We start from the raw sequence: 16,281 nt of genomic DNA on the forward strand, positions 1-16,281 counted from the left end.
ATACCAAAGAAGAGGGTGCAGGTGCAATTATAATGACATGGAAAAACGTCACATGTAAGATAGGCAGTTTTCGGGACAGTACACCAAGAAATCTAGGGATAAATGGCTCGAAGCTAAACTTGTTCAGAAAATTGTTCTCTTTTCCACAATATGCTACAAAATGCCGAAACTACAAAACCGATTACTTCAGGCTGGAATTACATTTTCCATAATAGCAGCTGTAATAATTCAAATCAAAGGTCAGGATTGGGTCTCTCTAAAGGCAAACCAGAATTGTCAACACACAGTTCCAGATTCCTGAAGAACCTACAACGTCAAAGAAGCCAATTCACATGCTGACGAGCACCGTTTTCAATAGGTCACCACGGGCCATATTATACAAAGTGCCCCTTGGCGTAACAGGCGTGTGTGCCCACTTTGCGCACCCCCGGAGCCACAGACGCTTGTGTAGTCACTTTTGTAATACCAATAGCACTGGCGCACATAGTCTTCAGTGGGTGTTCCCTCATTTGCATTGGGCATGCCACGTGCAAATGAGGGAATCCCTTTGCCTCTGCGCCCGATCACAGATGAATCTGTAGAGACAAAGAAGCTCTCAGGAGGATCATTGACAGTGGCACACTGACAGCGCGCCCCAGAGAGCAGCCCTCTGGACGAGGGAAAGTGGGTCCTATGGACCCCCCAAACATCCCCTTGGAAGGCGGATGCAGTCACTGACTGCACCCGCCTGCAAGGGGATCTGGAATGTAAATGTAAATGTAGTGTACTTCGCACGAATCGACCCCAGCTGGGGTATCTCGGCGCTTGTACGAATACCGCTGTGGAACCCTTTCTGGCTTTTCCCTGTGAAGTGCCCACTCCTGGGCACCCCCAAGGTGAAGCCAGGCATCCTAGCGTTGTGGGGGCCGTTGTGGAGATTAAGCAAGCTATTGCCCAGAGTTGCAGAGTGGGAACCAGGATTAGAATAGGCACCGAGGCGAGAATTATCAGGTCCGAGGAAATTGAGCCCAAGACCCGCTGAGGCGGGAATTAAACCCTGGTCCCGGGCTAGACCTCTGCATCAGGGTCTGCCGCTCTAACCATTGAGCCACACTTCTCCACCCGCCTGCAAGTGGATCTCTAATCCCCTTTAAAAGTGCAGGCGACTGCACTGTGAAAACATGGAGCAGCTTCAAAGCAACACATCAGGACAGCACGAGTTTGCAGCTGCCCAAACTCGTGCTGCCCTGAGGACAGCACATTCATCATACTAGGGCACATTTTCCCAAAATGCGCTGGGCGCACCTTTTAAAAGGTGTGCCCAATACAATGAAGGAAGATGCGCTGCATGTGTAATGCAGTCCCTGGTCCTCCATCACCTCTATAAAAACCCCGCAGGCTAAAAAGAGCACACACAAAAGATACTACAGGGTGCTAAAATAGGTAATATACAAAGACCAGCAGATAGGCTCACAAACATCACTCATGTATCTGCCACTTCTGATGAATTCCTAAGCAGACCAAAGTTAAAAGCAGCAAAAACCTAGCCTCATGTCACAACCACCTCCCAAGTTGAAAAATGTGAGGATAAGGGGATATAAAATACAGTTTATATGGCAATTACACAAGTGGCAATGGTGTCTACTTACACCAAGTTCTTAGAGCAAATTAATGCCAAGAGGATCCTAGTCACAAACCAGGACACATACAATTGCATCTTCTGTGAAAACAAATGTTGTTCCGAATAAAATGCAGAAACCTCAAGTATTTAAAAGTCACTCCGTCTCAAGTTTCACAAGGGGGAAAAGTGGTTTGATAGTAACCAGTTGGAAAATGTTGTGTTTACCTGTTGCTTGCTATTTTCATCTTGAATATTACCACACAGTTAATCCATGTTTAGGGCACACTTTTTAGGTGTCTTTTACTGAACATTACCGTAGAAGTGATCCTACATTAGCACCCAAAATGGGCCCACTACACCAGGCTACTGCATTCTTACCTCTATGCTGTTGCATGCTACAAGGAACGGCCAATTCTTCAGACTGCCTATGCATGTCTGCCCGATTCTTCTGACCGTATGAGATTCTCACAGACAATTTTATAAACGGCTCCCTCCTTTTATTGGATACTGTTTGATGTTTAGAGCCAGAGGCCATGCTTTTTTTCAAAACCCGGGATGTAAATGTAAAGTGCTGTCAAACAGCTTCCTTATAAAAAAAAATTAGACATCATATTTTACTGTTGCTTTCGCTTCTGGTGTGACAATGCCACATTTACTGCTATCACTTTTGCCTACAACCCTTTGCAGTTTGTGTAAATGAAATATGTGTGGCCAACACAGCGAGCAGTGTAACAGAACAAACAAAATGAAATGTAAAAAAAAACCAAAAAAGCAAGAATGTACTTAAACAAATCGCTACATGGCGTACACAAACAACTGTGGCATAACCGACCTATAACATAATTACCACTGTGCACACATTTATTTCCACACATAAATGCACATACCCCAAAGTAACGATTTCTGTGCGCTTAAGTCAATTTCCTTAGAAGGACAAAAGTGAAATTTGGTGATGTTTCTCAGCATCACTGCTACGTGATAGTTGAAAACCATAGCAAATAACGATCAGAAAATATGTTACACTACTTGTCATGCGTGATGAATCCTTGGCCTTTTTCCAAAACTGCACCTCCTTCTTGTGTGATGAGCCTGAGATCTGTGCCTACCTTTCCTCCAACAATGGGTCTGGTGTCACCAGTTGCATGGCAGATCTATTCCCAGCTTATTAACGCTCGGAGGAAAAAAGAATGAGCAATACTGCACATCTGCTAGATATCCTAGAATACAAAATATATTGTGTTAATATTCCGTAGAAAATTGTATTTGATTTTCCCTTCAGAAAGCATCTTCAGCAGGTAGTTGAAATTGTTTAGATCATATCTACTACTGTGCAAGAAGATCGATTCATTCCTAACCAATTTATTCAACAATTATCTATTACTTAAGTAAGAAATGGTCAGGTACAACTTAGTCTTCCGAAAATTACTTTCAGGGACAGTTTGTGTTTCTTTTAATGGCAGGTTGCTTAGTTTGTGATGCTTTCCTCATCTACATATCTTATTTCAGAAGTGTTTGCAAGTATCTAATGATCTCTGATGCATGTGTATCAGGCATTGCTGCAATACATAAACAATGTAAACATTCTGAGGCTTCTTAAAAAATTGAATATTTTCTTATCGTATTTTCAAAAAATTCAGTTTCTTTTGCTACTATAAAACAACCGAAAAACAGTGTTCAACTTTAATATCCTTCCATTCTTTGAAGGCTAGCACAAACATACCAAAACACTGATAGTCACTGAATGCAGCACGGCTGTGGTTATCGCACAAGAAAAAATGTACTCAGTGCAAGCAAGGAAGGAATTAGCCAGTTAGTGCAGCATAAGAACTTATTTAGCAGTATGACATGTATTCGCACAACATACAAAATAACCAGGATTTCCTGGAACAGCGCACACTATTCCCCCCGTGAGTCAGAAAGGCGCGTCTTCGAGGTAGGACATTCTCGGCCAGCACGGTGAGGTTGTGGAATGCCCTCCCGCCTGCTATTCAGTTGGCGACATTAGAAACTGGGTTCAGGAAGCTATTAAAAACTTGGCTCTTTACCCACAAGATCTGAGGCATTGGTGCTATTTAGTGTCTCATGTATTGCTCACACAGCGCCGGGACACCTCTGGCTGAGGTAACTGTTCGCGCTCTATAAAACTCTGTATTATTATTATTATTATTGTCTATATGTAGTGAGCCGGATATATAGGAATACAAAAACTGACTTGTACAAAAACAAGCAAACAATAAATCTGTAAAAATCTGTGTGCCGACAAAAATCCCTACTGGCACAATTAAAGTGGGTTACAAGCAGTCTCATATTTGAAGGCTTAAACTTCAGGTTTTCAAATACTGCAGAACAAAACACATTACTTTTAAAGCTGAAAGTTTCTCAATCATCCATAAAAGAGAATGTCACAAACCCTTAGTGTCACAATTATTAGCCCTGTACATTTGGGAAGCAACAGATAAGACGTGAATTCATAAATCACAGGAGCTATTCCCTGAAACAGAATAACACTGATAGAACCTTAGGATAACACTGCTTACAATAAGAGCTCAGGAAAGAATGTAATGCTGCGAATGACATTGGACAAATTCAGGGACAGCGTGGCCACTGCTTTGCTTAGAACGTGCTGTAAGTGCATAAATGCTTGCACTTATTTCTTCATTTAGTTTCAATTCTGAAAAGTATAAGCTGCATCAAGAAACAGTAAACGTCTGACCAATTTTATTGCTAGCTCCACCTGTGCTTGGAACCAAGTACGATCCCATAAAAAGTGAATAACGTTAGCTTTGACTTTGCATGGAGAAATATGCAAAGTAACCAGGATGCATTTTCATCAGGGAACTTCAGCAGCATAAGAAAGCCTGAAGAACAACAGCGTATATGATGGTTTCCTGAAAGTCATAAAGCCACCAATTATATATATATCAACAGTTACAGCATTCCATGCAAGAGGGCACAAGAGTCAACGGCATACAAGTCTGCATATCAACAGGTTTGTAAAACAAAGTGTCATACTTGTCAGCCAGTAACAAAATGGAGTGCATGCCCAATGACAACTAAGGCAGTTCCATTAGGATTGTTGAGTTAACAAGATAGATGAGGAACTCCAAGTCCTGAAAATCTTCTGCTGGTATGCATGTCCCAATTTCTATATTTTAGGTCCAGTTAGTTCTAATGTACCTTAGAAAATTCCCAGAGACACTGAGCAACTGCATTGTAACCCATCACATTGCTTATTTGGACACTTAGAGTCTAGGAAATGCACATAAGAAGGTTAACAATAAAAGCTAGCACTGTGCACAAAGTCAAGCAGCACTATCTTTTCAAAAAAGAATTAAAAAATTATGCTACTGATGTTGGCCCAGTCTATTTGGCCAACTAGAAAAAAACATCTTAACAACTCTCGTTCAGACATGTGATTAACACAAATCATGTAGCTTCTACAGCTTGCCTAGCAGACAGCTATGCAGAACTGGCACAGCACCGTTTTTAAATGTTGCTCATTCATGATTCCATTTAAAAGGTTTATTATGCAATTTGGAAAATGAGGTCGTTTGGTTAAAACAATGTGTATTTTGTAATGAACCAACAGCCTTTAGTACTATTGACAATCTGTTGTCAAAATAAAGAGGAACGATCGATGACTAATTTACAATGCTTTCAGTAGAAAGTTTCAAAGACATGCAGGCAGTAGACATGGAAAGAAGAAGGTATTATTACATTTATTAGATATGCATAAATCAGGGAACATTTACTATGAAGCAGAATTTTTACAGCAGGCAAATTTGAGAAAATGTGGATAGGGTCATAAAAGTATTTAGAAAGAAATACAACAATGAACTCATTTTTTGTAGAGCCATAAAATCTGAGACATGAGCATGCTTTGTAAGTGACCCACGCGTGTACAATACACCATGCACTTTTTATTTAATTCACCATTAAATAAACAATTTTCAAAAGAAGGAAATGTTGATTATTTCCACAAAAAGATAAGTAGGTTGTTGAAGAGTGGAGGTATGCCCATCTGTTTACTAAATGACTGCTGGAAAACGATAACAACTGAAGGCACAAATACATTGACACGAAAATACTTCAAGGATGGTTTTAGTGGTCGATAAAAACATTGACATTATAGCTATGGGGTTAGTACCATTTATGCAGCAATGTTTGGTCTTTCAAGAAAAGGTTTGTTTTTCAAGAATATGGACATTCTGAACAACCATTCTGTTGCGGAAACAAGGCAGCGATAATCGGCCTAGTGGTCAGAAATTCCTGAAAGACCACTACTAAAGCTTTATCAATTAAAGTTATTCACAAACAGGGGATGTGGGAATACATAATTGCCCAAACTAGCATCATTGGCTTTACTTTTAAATGTTAGCAACTAACCAGAGTCAAAGTATGCAGAATCCTATATTTCCAAAACATGTGGTTGCAAAGGTTTTTACACATGTATTATGCCAGCACAGCCAAATCATTGTAACCATAAAGAAACCACTGGACATTCATTCACGTTGGTTTAATGGAAGTACACTACTTTAAAAACTAAATGTAAATACAATGGCAAAAATACTGCGTCATATCGATCTTTGGTGCACATAAAGGTTTGCAGACGGAGAGATATTTATTAATCTTCTCTCTGTTGCCAGCACACATGCTTATAAACATTTGTTACGGTGGAGAGATGTGCAAGACTGTGATGTTCAATTTCTATGTTATTTTGCTTTGGCTTAATTTATGTTTTTGCATACAATCTTAAAATCCCTGTATGCCACCATGTATCAAGCTCTTGATTTTTCTATTAAGAACTTGTTGTTTAAAGATTTGGAATACCAAGGATGAGTTGGAAGACCTACTAGGAGTAGGTACAATGGCCATTCAATACAATGTATCTGAATCAAGCACAACATTAAAGTAAACGGTTCGAGTGCTGGGTCACGTATTGGCTGGTACATGAATAGAGCAGCTTATTTCTGCAAGGGTGCGATGAAGGAAGCAAGAAGAATAAACTTTTGATAGTGTGCAATGTATGCACCTTAGCAAAGCAAAAGTCACAGAAGTGAAATCTCTGATCTTGCCAGCACTATGTTGGAAACGCCAGGAGACTTGTCAAACATTGGCAGAGTAGTTATGCTTGAGAAGGTTAAAAATTGTTGCAAAAATCAGTCAAGTTACTTCAGCACATGAATCAACCCTACATTTATTTCCTCAAGAAGGATAAAAAGGTAACAACAATGAGCATTACAAGTGTAGCTGGTCCAGAAGGGGGACTTTGGAGATGAATGCGAGTCCCACGGTAAACGGGTTACCATTTCACCAGCAATAAGTACTGAATTAGCGGAAGGGCTGGTCTCCTGACCCATGGCTCAAAACACCCATTAAGAGAATCAGAAGTCTAGAAATGCATTAGAATGTGGCAAAAAGTTATAATTCTTACCCCAGAGGCATGAACTTAACTTTAAGCATGTGAGTAGGCTGTTACTAATTCTTTATTGATTAAATTCACATTAATAGGGTCAATATAATTTAAAAAATGACCGCAGAGACGAGAGCTAAAACTTACAATGTATGTCAAATCAGAAATATGTGTCCACACGTCTGTTAAATACCTAATGTAAAAAACCTATTTGATGAAAAGGTTACGTTTTAATTTGGAAATCGAAACGAATATGCCTTTCAATACAAATATTTAATGTTGAAGTGACTCAACCTTAAAGCTACCACAGAATTTTAAACTATCTTCTTTTTATATGCCTCCTAGTACTTCCAAGAAATTGGTTAAAAAAAACTATGCATGCATGTTTATTTCCAAACAGAAATGACTGCAAAGCCCTTTCTCAAATCTGAGGGGTATAAACATATTCATCATGAACTTTCTTTCACTGCATAGGTGTACATAAAACAAATGTTTGATTTCCTGCCCATATGCTAAAATGACTTACCTTCCAAAAACGATCATTTCTGTGAACACTGCAAAGATTAGTTGAATTAAATCTATTGTTGATGCATGTGAAATCAAATAATCTCTAATCATCCATAATTACACAGTCCGATATAATGGTTCGACACTGCATCTTAGTTTGGAAGTTAATACTGGCTGGTATAAAATGTGCAGCTTGAAATGGAGTGGGAATAGTTGCAAATCTTTTGCACAACGACACACCATATATAACAGAATGACATTAAATTAAGCAAAAACTGACAAAGTCGTTTTTTAGCTCATAATTTATTGCAGTTAGCACAAAGTTTAGAAATTCACCAAAACACATCAAAAGTACAAAACTAAACCGCATCATAAGTTATTCCCTTCTCAGGAAAATAAAACATACTATGATTGTCAAAGCTACATGTAAGTCTAATTCTTAAAACAATGGAAGAATGTGAAACTAATAGGAGAAAACGCAATTTCTCTCCAAGACCACAACAACAAAATTCAAAAGACGCGTTTGAAGTCTTCTCAGACATTGATTGTCTTTTCTGAATTACAAGGAAAAAAGTACAGCTCAACATAAATCTTCTTAAAGACCTATAAACTTTTCAAGTAACTAAAAGATAATGCTCAAAAGGCCATTTTCACAGCTTTTTTGTTTTTGAATGCCACTAGAGCAAATTCACCAAACATCTGACCAAATCAGTCCATACGGTCCAGCAGCAAATTGGATTTTCCATTCAGTGTCTTGAGCTCAGACATAGGCGATGTTTACAGTAGTTAAGGCGATCAAATCTTAAACAAGAGTAAAACATAACAAAAACGCTTAAGTTTTCCATGTTACTCTGGTAGACCTTATTTGTAAGTGCAAGACAGGGAAACAAAACACTGCAGAATGTCTTCACACTGTGCTGCTTATGAAAAGCACACTTGTTTGAAACGTCCATTCATGCAAAGCTGTAAAGCCCTACGCTCTGCCTCCCTTTCTCAATCTACCCCCACCCCTTCCCATGCAATTCAAAGTTTTCCAGTCCTTCGTCATGGGCTTGTTCGCTCCAAAGAACCTTTTCAAAAAGGGGAGAAAAGGGCCTGCCCATTGTCAGCTCGTGCAGTAGTATTTCTCAAAAATGCTCAGCCAAGAACAAATGCACTCCCAGAGTTTGACATGAAGCGGTTTCTGTGCAATTAGAGGTTCTAGTTTGCACAAAAATGCGTACTGCACATGCACATTTTAAGCCAGTGTGTAAACATTTACATTTCTCTAGCTGTGTGCAGCCAATTAAAACTTGCAGCTTAAAATATATGTGTTCGTTCGGCAAAACAGCTCGAATTTAATTCAGGACAGCAGAAAAGTTAACTATACATATCAAACCCAAAAACAAATTGAAACAAATAAATAAATAAAACCAGTGCATTTGTGTTACTCTTCATAACACCATGGGGAACGGTGTTTTACCTTAGGAAATTAAATAAATTTAAACTCACTCTTAAAGTTATACAATGCAAACAATAACAAAAATATATACCGGTAACTCATGCATGCCTGTGGCCTTAATAAGTACTTATCAAGACTCAACTAAGAGCATCAAAACAACCTGCACATTTTTGAACCCCCTTCCCAATTCATCAATTACAGTGCACAAGAACGGTGATTCACATTTTAAACATAGTTTAACACTGCATTAGCAGTGCTACCATTTTCATCTCGAACAAAGCCTTCATATAACATGAACCTGCCAATGAACTCTAGTGTGTGTAGTAATTTTCCAGTGGGAATCATTCAAGCATTTATTATCAGTTTAAATTAACTGATCACTTCACAAACGGATGGTCCAGCATTTGTTATTTTTTCCGTTTTGGTCTAAAAGCATTCAGGTTTCCAATAGCCTAATCAAGTCAATTTTAAAAAGTGTCAAAAGTTTTGAGGAAAAAAATATGAAAGTAATCCCTAGATTAACATCATGTACAACATTATGACATCCAGCTCTCAGAGAAGAGTACTGCCCAAATGGTTTTGAACAAAAACATGTAATTGCCAATGTCAGGACTTTATTACTGGTTTAACCAACAGAATTATGTATTGGTTTTGAAAAACCCCATTCAACATCCTAAATGAGTCTTGCACCTGTCTCATTTTTCTAACCCCTTCACCCCAGTAAAACTTTAATCTAAAAGTCCAAATTCAGGTATATTGATCAAAGTTATTCTCAACCCGTAACCATTCTAACCCTTGGTCAGCGGGCAAGTGCAGTTTTACCAAAGATTCCTTAACCCTACATGTTTAAGAATGATAAGAAATGATGCATCTCATATAGTCACTAAGACACCATGTTGAAGCATCTATCTTTACCAAGTTATTCGGACTGTTGTCATACTATTATATGAAACCATTAGGCTGACAAATAATGTTTTCCCTCTAGGAAACTATGCAGCCGACCCTTCACAAGAGCTGTAACTGCATGGGAATATTTGATTGAAGAACAGTTTCTGAACTTTAAAAGTTCGTCTACAAAATTAAGTTAAATAAATGGAAAGGTTTTGGTGCAACATGTGGTCTTCTAGTAACTGAGGTTTGAGGCACTTGTAGGCAGTACTCTTGCTTTAAAACTACAAAGAGAAGGATTTGTGAAAATAAACAGTTGACAACCTTTTTACATGCAAAGCTGGCCAAGTCCTTTTTCATTGTGTAAAAATGAAGTTTCTTGTTTGTATTGTTTGGGTAAAATGCTTTTTTGTGGTTCCTCGACATTCATCTAAAGGCAGTTCCCCCATGCTGTTCATTCAGTTTTCATAGTTTCACCGATCAGTGCTTTTGATTAAGTGAAATGTTCATGCAGCCCTAAAGTGCAAAGAAGTAAATATGCTAACTTTCTGGTTATGGAAACAGGACTGCTTTTAGACCGTACCACAAATACATATTATTTATATATCTATATATATATATATTACTTTATATATTTACACATTATTTCCAAAGTTCTTGAGAACTGTCTTCCAAGGTCCAATCTCTGACAGTGGGTAAATTCAGTGCTTCACTCTTAACAGACAAAGAGTTTACCAGCTCGCAGTGAAACTTCCGAATATGCCTGTAAAGGTCTCCTGACTGTGTGAACCTGCGCTCGCACCATTTACAGGCATGTGGCTTTTCCCGTGTGTGAACTACGGCATGGCGGCTCAGGTTATGAGAGTACTGGAAGCTCTTGCCACATTGAGTGCAAGTGTATGGCTTTTCGCCTGAATGAGTCCGCTCATGGCGTTTCAGTGTGTACATACATGAAAAAGTCTTACCACACAAGGAGCAGGTTGGGACATTGACATCGCTTGCAGGCTTGCTACGGATCCCATCCTGCTCTCGAAAGTGCGTGCTTAAATGTATCTGTAGGATGTGGGGGCTAGGAAAGACTTTGTTGCAAAGTGGACACATAAAAATTTGGCCAGCAGGACTAAGAATATTAGAGACATAAGGGAGTAGACTGTTTTCCATACCTCCATCTACCTGGATTCTTTCATTTTCTGGAGTTACCATTTCATCATCGCTTGTTTTGTCATCTCGATCCAGCTCCCTTAAGACAGAATCTTCCCTGATGGGAGCAAGATGGGCTGCTTCATACAGTACCCGGTTATTGATAGTTACACTTTCTTTCACAGTACTATGTTCCATGTCATAGTCGTTACTACAAGCGTCACTCCCCTCACATGAAGCTTCCTTTTCTACTTTCACATGCACCAAGTTGTTTCTCACCAAGTCCTGTGACGAGAAATAAGAGCTGTTCATGGTTTCAGGTCCTGAAAGGCTAGATTTGACAGACAGGTCCAGTACACAGTCAACATCTGCTGGATCCCTCAAGGAGGTGACAGACCTCTGGGACAAAGACCCTGTTGAGCTACAAGGGCTGGCTACTGTTTTCACAGCTGCTGTTGCGTGTGTCTCAGCCTCCAAGCCAGACTGGGGAATGCCTGCTGAGTCCGAGGGCAATCTTATCCACATGTTCCCAGCCTCAGCCGTCAAGTCTCTTTTGATGGGTAGCATACTCAATTTTTCATCTTCTACTTCATCCTCATCACTGGGCAGCTCGCCTGCCGTGTGGCTGCTGCCATCTGAGAGGCTCTCCACTTTGTCTGAACAACTAGAGGTGTCTTCCTCCCTTTTTGTACTATCTGCCTCTGTAGTGGCTTTCTCCTTGAGCTTCTTTTTGCAGACTTTAACAATGTCATACATGTGGAGATAACTGGCAGCTGCTAGCACGTCCTCAATGGGTAGGTCTTTGAACTGGAGTTTCCCTGCATACATAAACTCAAGGAGAAGCGCAAAGGCTGGGGCTGTAACAATGTCGCTGTTCAGATGAACAATGTCCCTTTTGTCTAGCTGATCCTTGTAAAAGAGATGAAAATACATGCTGCATGAAGCCAGGACAGCGCGGTGTGCTCGAAAATGGGCATCACCTACCAAAACAGTGGAGTCACAAAGAAAGCCCTGAAGTCTCTGCTCACTCAGGCAGTGCAGTAAATGTCTGCTGTGGTCTGGAAACTCCATGCTGTCTTCATAACCTGTGAAACAGAAAAACAAGATATTTAACTGTCAAGCAATAGAACAATTCTGCACAAGTTGTGAATAAGTTTTGAAATAAGTTTACCACATAATAAGAAAGTCCTAAACTGGAAAACGTGAAATTATATAACCCAAGACACCCGATTTAAACATTCATCCACAAACAGGATTTTCTAAAAATCTGCGGGGAAAAAGTGGTTTCCTGGTCATTTCTTTAGCAACTTTGTTTAAAGCTACACTTTCCTGACCTGTTCTAATAAGCATCTAGTAATTCGTGATCAATGAATACATTTCAACATTTAACATGACTTTATTATTAAATTTAAAAAACAAATCCATAATTTACAATTCGAAAGAGGGTGTAGCAGACTTGCAACGATAGAAGGCTCCTCTAGGAAGAAATGGACAGCTTCTGCATACAATGCTTGGTAGATTTCAATCAAAATAAATTAAGAGCCTGAACGTCTAACAAAGTTTAAACACTATAAACAAGTATATTATGTACACCACAAGGCAACTGCAGACGAAACAGCAAGCAGAATGTGATAACGTGTGCTATGAACAGTGATGAACATTGACGAGTTCTGGTAAAAAAAAGGCTACCATTCAAGTTGCATAGGAATGATCGAGAGCAAAAAGTATACAACTTAAGAAGACTAAAAAACTTATGGTAAACTTGGATAGATGTACTAGGAATGAAAGTAAGTAAGTATTTAGCTTTCTTCTGGGTAAAGTGAACTTCACAAAAAAAAATTGTTATATGTTTCTTAGAGTGTCTGAAGCAATAATAGACAAAGAGCGTTCATACTTTTCTAAGAAAGCTTATCTTATATATATTTCTGGCGTGCTATATAATGCTGGCAAGCCCCATGGATGTTTTTTACCTTAGGATGGTGTTTTATACCATGTATATCTGCAAAATCCAAAGGGAACAATTGCGCTATTCTCTGGCTCATATTTTACAAAACTGTTCACTGTACCTTAAACCATGCTCAAAAGACCACAAAGTATTTGAGGGGTGATGGGAAGGAAAGGCTCAGGCAGCCAGCTGGCGCAAATGACCACATACAATTACTCACTCACTTGCAAAGTTGGTCTTCCGCACGCGTCGGCGCAAAATGTATACTTTTCCAAGTTAAGTCTTCACAATTGGATTTGACAGGTAGTTTTCTTGTGACCATGCTGAATCTTTAGAACGCATGGCCAAATAAAGTCGGTAAAGCAACTACCATTCAAATAATAGCTAGAAGATTTACAATACAATCACTTTAAGTGCCCCACAGCCCACATCAATCCTAATCCTTAAGAGGGCTAAAAATAAAGATTGGAGGGCAGCTCACAAGGTAGCTGTGATCAAATTAGGAGGCTGAAAGGACAGAGAGGGACGAAGAAGGAAGCTTATAAACATCTGATCCAGCTGACTCTGGCCATATGGCAGCTGCTGCCCAGATAAAGAGATTAAGAATAGAGGAGTGCGATTACAGCTGTCTGGCCAATTCAGGCAGCTTGTATCCACAAAGTCTAAATTAGTCACTTACACAAAACCTCCTTCAAATAATATTGTAAAACTAGACATGAAAAAACTATGCCTCCGCAGCAACAGTATAACTTGCAAACTGTTTTTGGAAAAAAAAAAGCAGCAGGTATTTGTATAAAAACTGGCTAGTGAAAATGTGCGTAAAATCCGTTTCTTTGCATGCAAACATTTTAATGAAACAGGAGATAAAAATGGCTCAAGCTAAAATATTGTTGCTAACATTTTTCAGTGAAAAATACACAAAAGAAATGCATACCCATCTTCTTTTAAAGTATATTTAAATTACAGCAATGTGAAACGGCACGTGTTTCAAGTAAGGGCTCTAAATGCAAGAGAGCACACGGCGACTAGCTGTAAAAATCGTCTTTCGACTATCGTGTGTAGCCCTGTCCATTTGCATTAAATGTCAAAAATTCATAGTTTCTCTTTAAACCGAGTTAAAAACGAATGCAATTGTCCTTGAATTTAATAAACAGCCACAACACACAAACTACATCCCCAAGCTAGTCCTACCTTTAGTATACATAAACCTGATCAGGTCCACTCCTCTGAGTCTTGCTGGCTCCAGGTCTGTTAGATTGGTTAAAAAAAAATCGGACTGAGAGAGACAGATGCAAAGTGGAGATGATGTTAGGAGAGGAATGAGATACCTTCTCCCCACACAGATCTGCGCACACTAACTCCCTGTCTGCGCGTTAGAATAAAAGGCTGAGGGATGGCAGGCTGTCAGCTGCTCTGACATCATGTTCAGATGGAAATGCTTACCTCCAGCTGTGCTCCTTTTAACGCCATATGCTGCTCCTCTGCGCTGCTGCCACCAGCTCCTTCTTATGAGAACTTTTATCAGGGAAAAAACAAAAAGACTATGACAGTGCAGCTGCTGCTGTTCGGACGAGGACGAGGACGCGGAAGCGAGCGCGAACGATGGCGAGGGCGCACTGACGTCACACGCCGAAACGCCGGCGAGACTCTCCGCACGAGCCTCGTCTCCCCGGCGTCTCGCGGCTCCCTGCTCCAGGTGCCTGGTCCCCGGCCCCTAGTCCGAATTCCATCCGGGGCACGACAACGAACCGACCTCAGGCAGGAAGAAGCCGAGTGGAGTCTACTTTAGGAGCTTAGAGGTGCGGGTGTAGGCGAAGCCCTGGGGTCGCGGCTGTCTCCCTGCGGAAGCGGCCAGCGCTAGGCTGGTGCGGCTTGCTTCTCCTGGGGGGGAGCCCGCACGCCGCGCGCCTCACTCCTCCTTCAGTTGCCCCATTCTCTTAACTGGTTAACAATCCTGTTCTGGGAGCCAGTCCATTGTTGTTTCATTTTAAGCCTTGAAAGGGATTGTTTTAAGTTTGCATTGGGCGCTTTGAGGGCAGGTGCCTCGGTACAGTTAAGGAGGTGCAGCTGAGCAATATCCTGCCACCTTCTGCACTAACATCGTCTGTAAACAAGCCTTGGCATAGCCAATAAGTCTTGCCTTTGGGACCGTATAAGAGATTGTTAAGGAAATGTCCTCGCCTGTTCTTAAAGGTGTTGTTTAAGCCTTAACACATTTAAATTGTGTCCTTATTTTTTTAGAGCTGTCTACCAGCGAACCACTGCACTAACTTGTCATACATTTTGAAGAACGCCTTAGAAAGACTCCCTGTAAGAGGGAAGAGGGAGCTACAACTCCATTCCCGGATGCCGCGGAAAACTGGGAAAGAGAGCAGGGAGGTAGGGCGGAGCTCTAAGAAGAGAGCTGCTATACCAGTTGCTTCTGCCAGACTGAGCCACTATGCGCTCCCAAAAGCTATGAACAGCAGCGAGAGGCAAGGACGAGGATAGAGTAGCGGTGGAGAGAGGATAGAGTAGCGGTGGAGAGAGAGAGAGCGCAGTGGTAAGGGGAGAGGAGGAGGAAGTGGTGGTGCAGGCAAAGAAGTGGATAGAAAATGGAAAGGAGGAGGGAGGAGAGGTTGGCCAGAAGAAGTCTTGTTTGCTGATCGGCACACCTGGCCCTTTGGTAACTGCTCAAAGTCTCGAGATTTGGAGACCGCCATCCTGGTGAAAGATGTCCCAATCTGCTCTAGAACGTCCATAGAAAAGTCAGGATTGCTGCAGAAAATTAAAAAAATGGCACTGATGCCATTGGAAATGCAATAGGTCTCGCATTTACACTAGTTATAGCTACTGGCGTTGTAAATAGTAATGTCTTTTACCCATGTGTTATTGAGTGTACATTGTGGTGTATAGTGGAATTATGTGGGTTGGATAGGAATTGTTTGTTGTGGAACTGTTTTGCATGGAATTTTGTGCTGTAGAGTGGGTTTGTGTAGGTGAATTATGTGGCATGGTGTGTAGTAGAATTATGTGGTATCCATTGTACTGGAATTATATGGAGTGGCATCGTTTGTTATGGAGGGTAATTATGTGAGTGGTATTTGGTGTTGTGGAGCTAAATTATGTGGTGTGCTGTTCAATTTTGTGGCATGTGGAATTTTGTGGTGTGGATTGGATGTATGGCGTGTTGTGTTTAGTTGAAATATTGGGTTTGGTCTCAAATTATGGGATGTTTATTGGAAATGTGTGGAGTTGAATTGTGTGGCGTGAAACTGTGTGGAAAGCTTTGCCTTTTTGAATACGAAAAAAACAAATAGGTAATTGGAGTCCTTTAACTGTGCTACTCTTAACTTTGATGACGTTTT

General features: G+C 40.4%; 1 protein-coding gene across 2 annotated transcripts; it reads right to left on the reverse strand.

The window, feature by feature from the left end:
- Positions 1-7,807: 7,807 nt before the first annotated feature.
- On the reverse strand, positions 7,808-14,531 carry ZBTB18 (zinc finger and BTB domain containing 18). 2 transcript variants are annotated; one of them, XM_078648581.1, is made up of 2 exons: positions 14,378-14,531; positions 7,808-12,074 (listed from the first exon to the last, which is right to left on the reverse strand). In XM_078648581.1, exon 2 carries the CDS (start codon positions 12,058-12,060, stop codon positions 10,492-10,494), a length of 1,569 nt encoding a protein of 522 aa, XP_078504707.1. In that variant the 5' UTR covers positions 12,061-12,074; positions 14,378-14,531; the 3' UTR covers positions 7,808-10,491. The 2 variants fall into 2 exon arrangements, with proteins under 2 accessions (XP_078504707.1, XP_078504706.1); XM_078648580.1 differs by lacking the exon at positions 14,378-14,531 and adding an exon at positions 14,126-14,299.
- Positions 14,532-16,281: the final 1,750 nt, after the last annotated feature.

Source organism: Lissotriton helveticus, chromosome 6 (genome assembly GCF_964261635.1).
Source record: "Lissotriton helveticus chromosome 6, aLisHel1.1, whole genome shotgun sequence".
Lineage (NCBI taxonomy): Eukaryota > Metazoa > Chordata > Amphibia > Caudata > Salamandridae > Lissotriton > Lissotriton helveticus.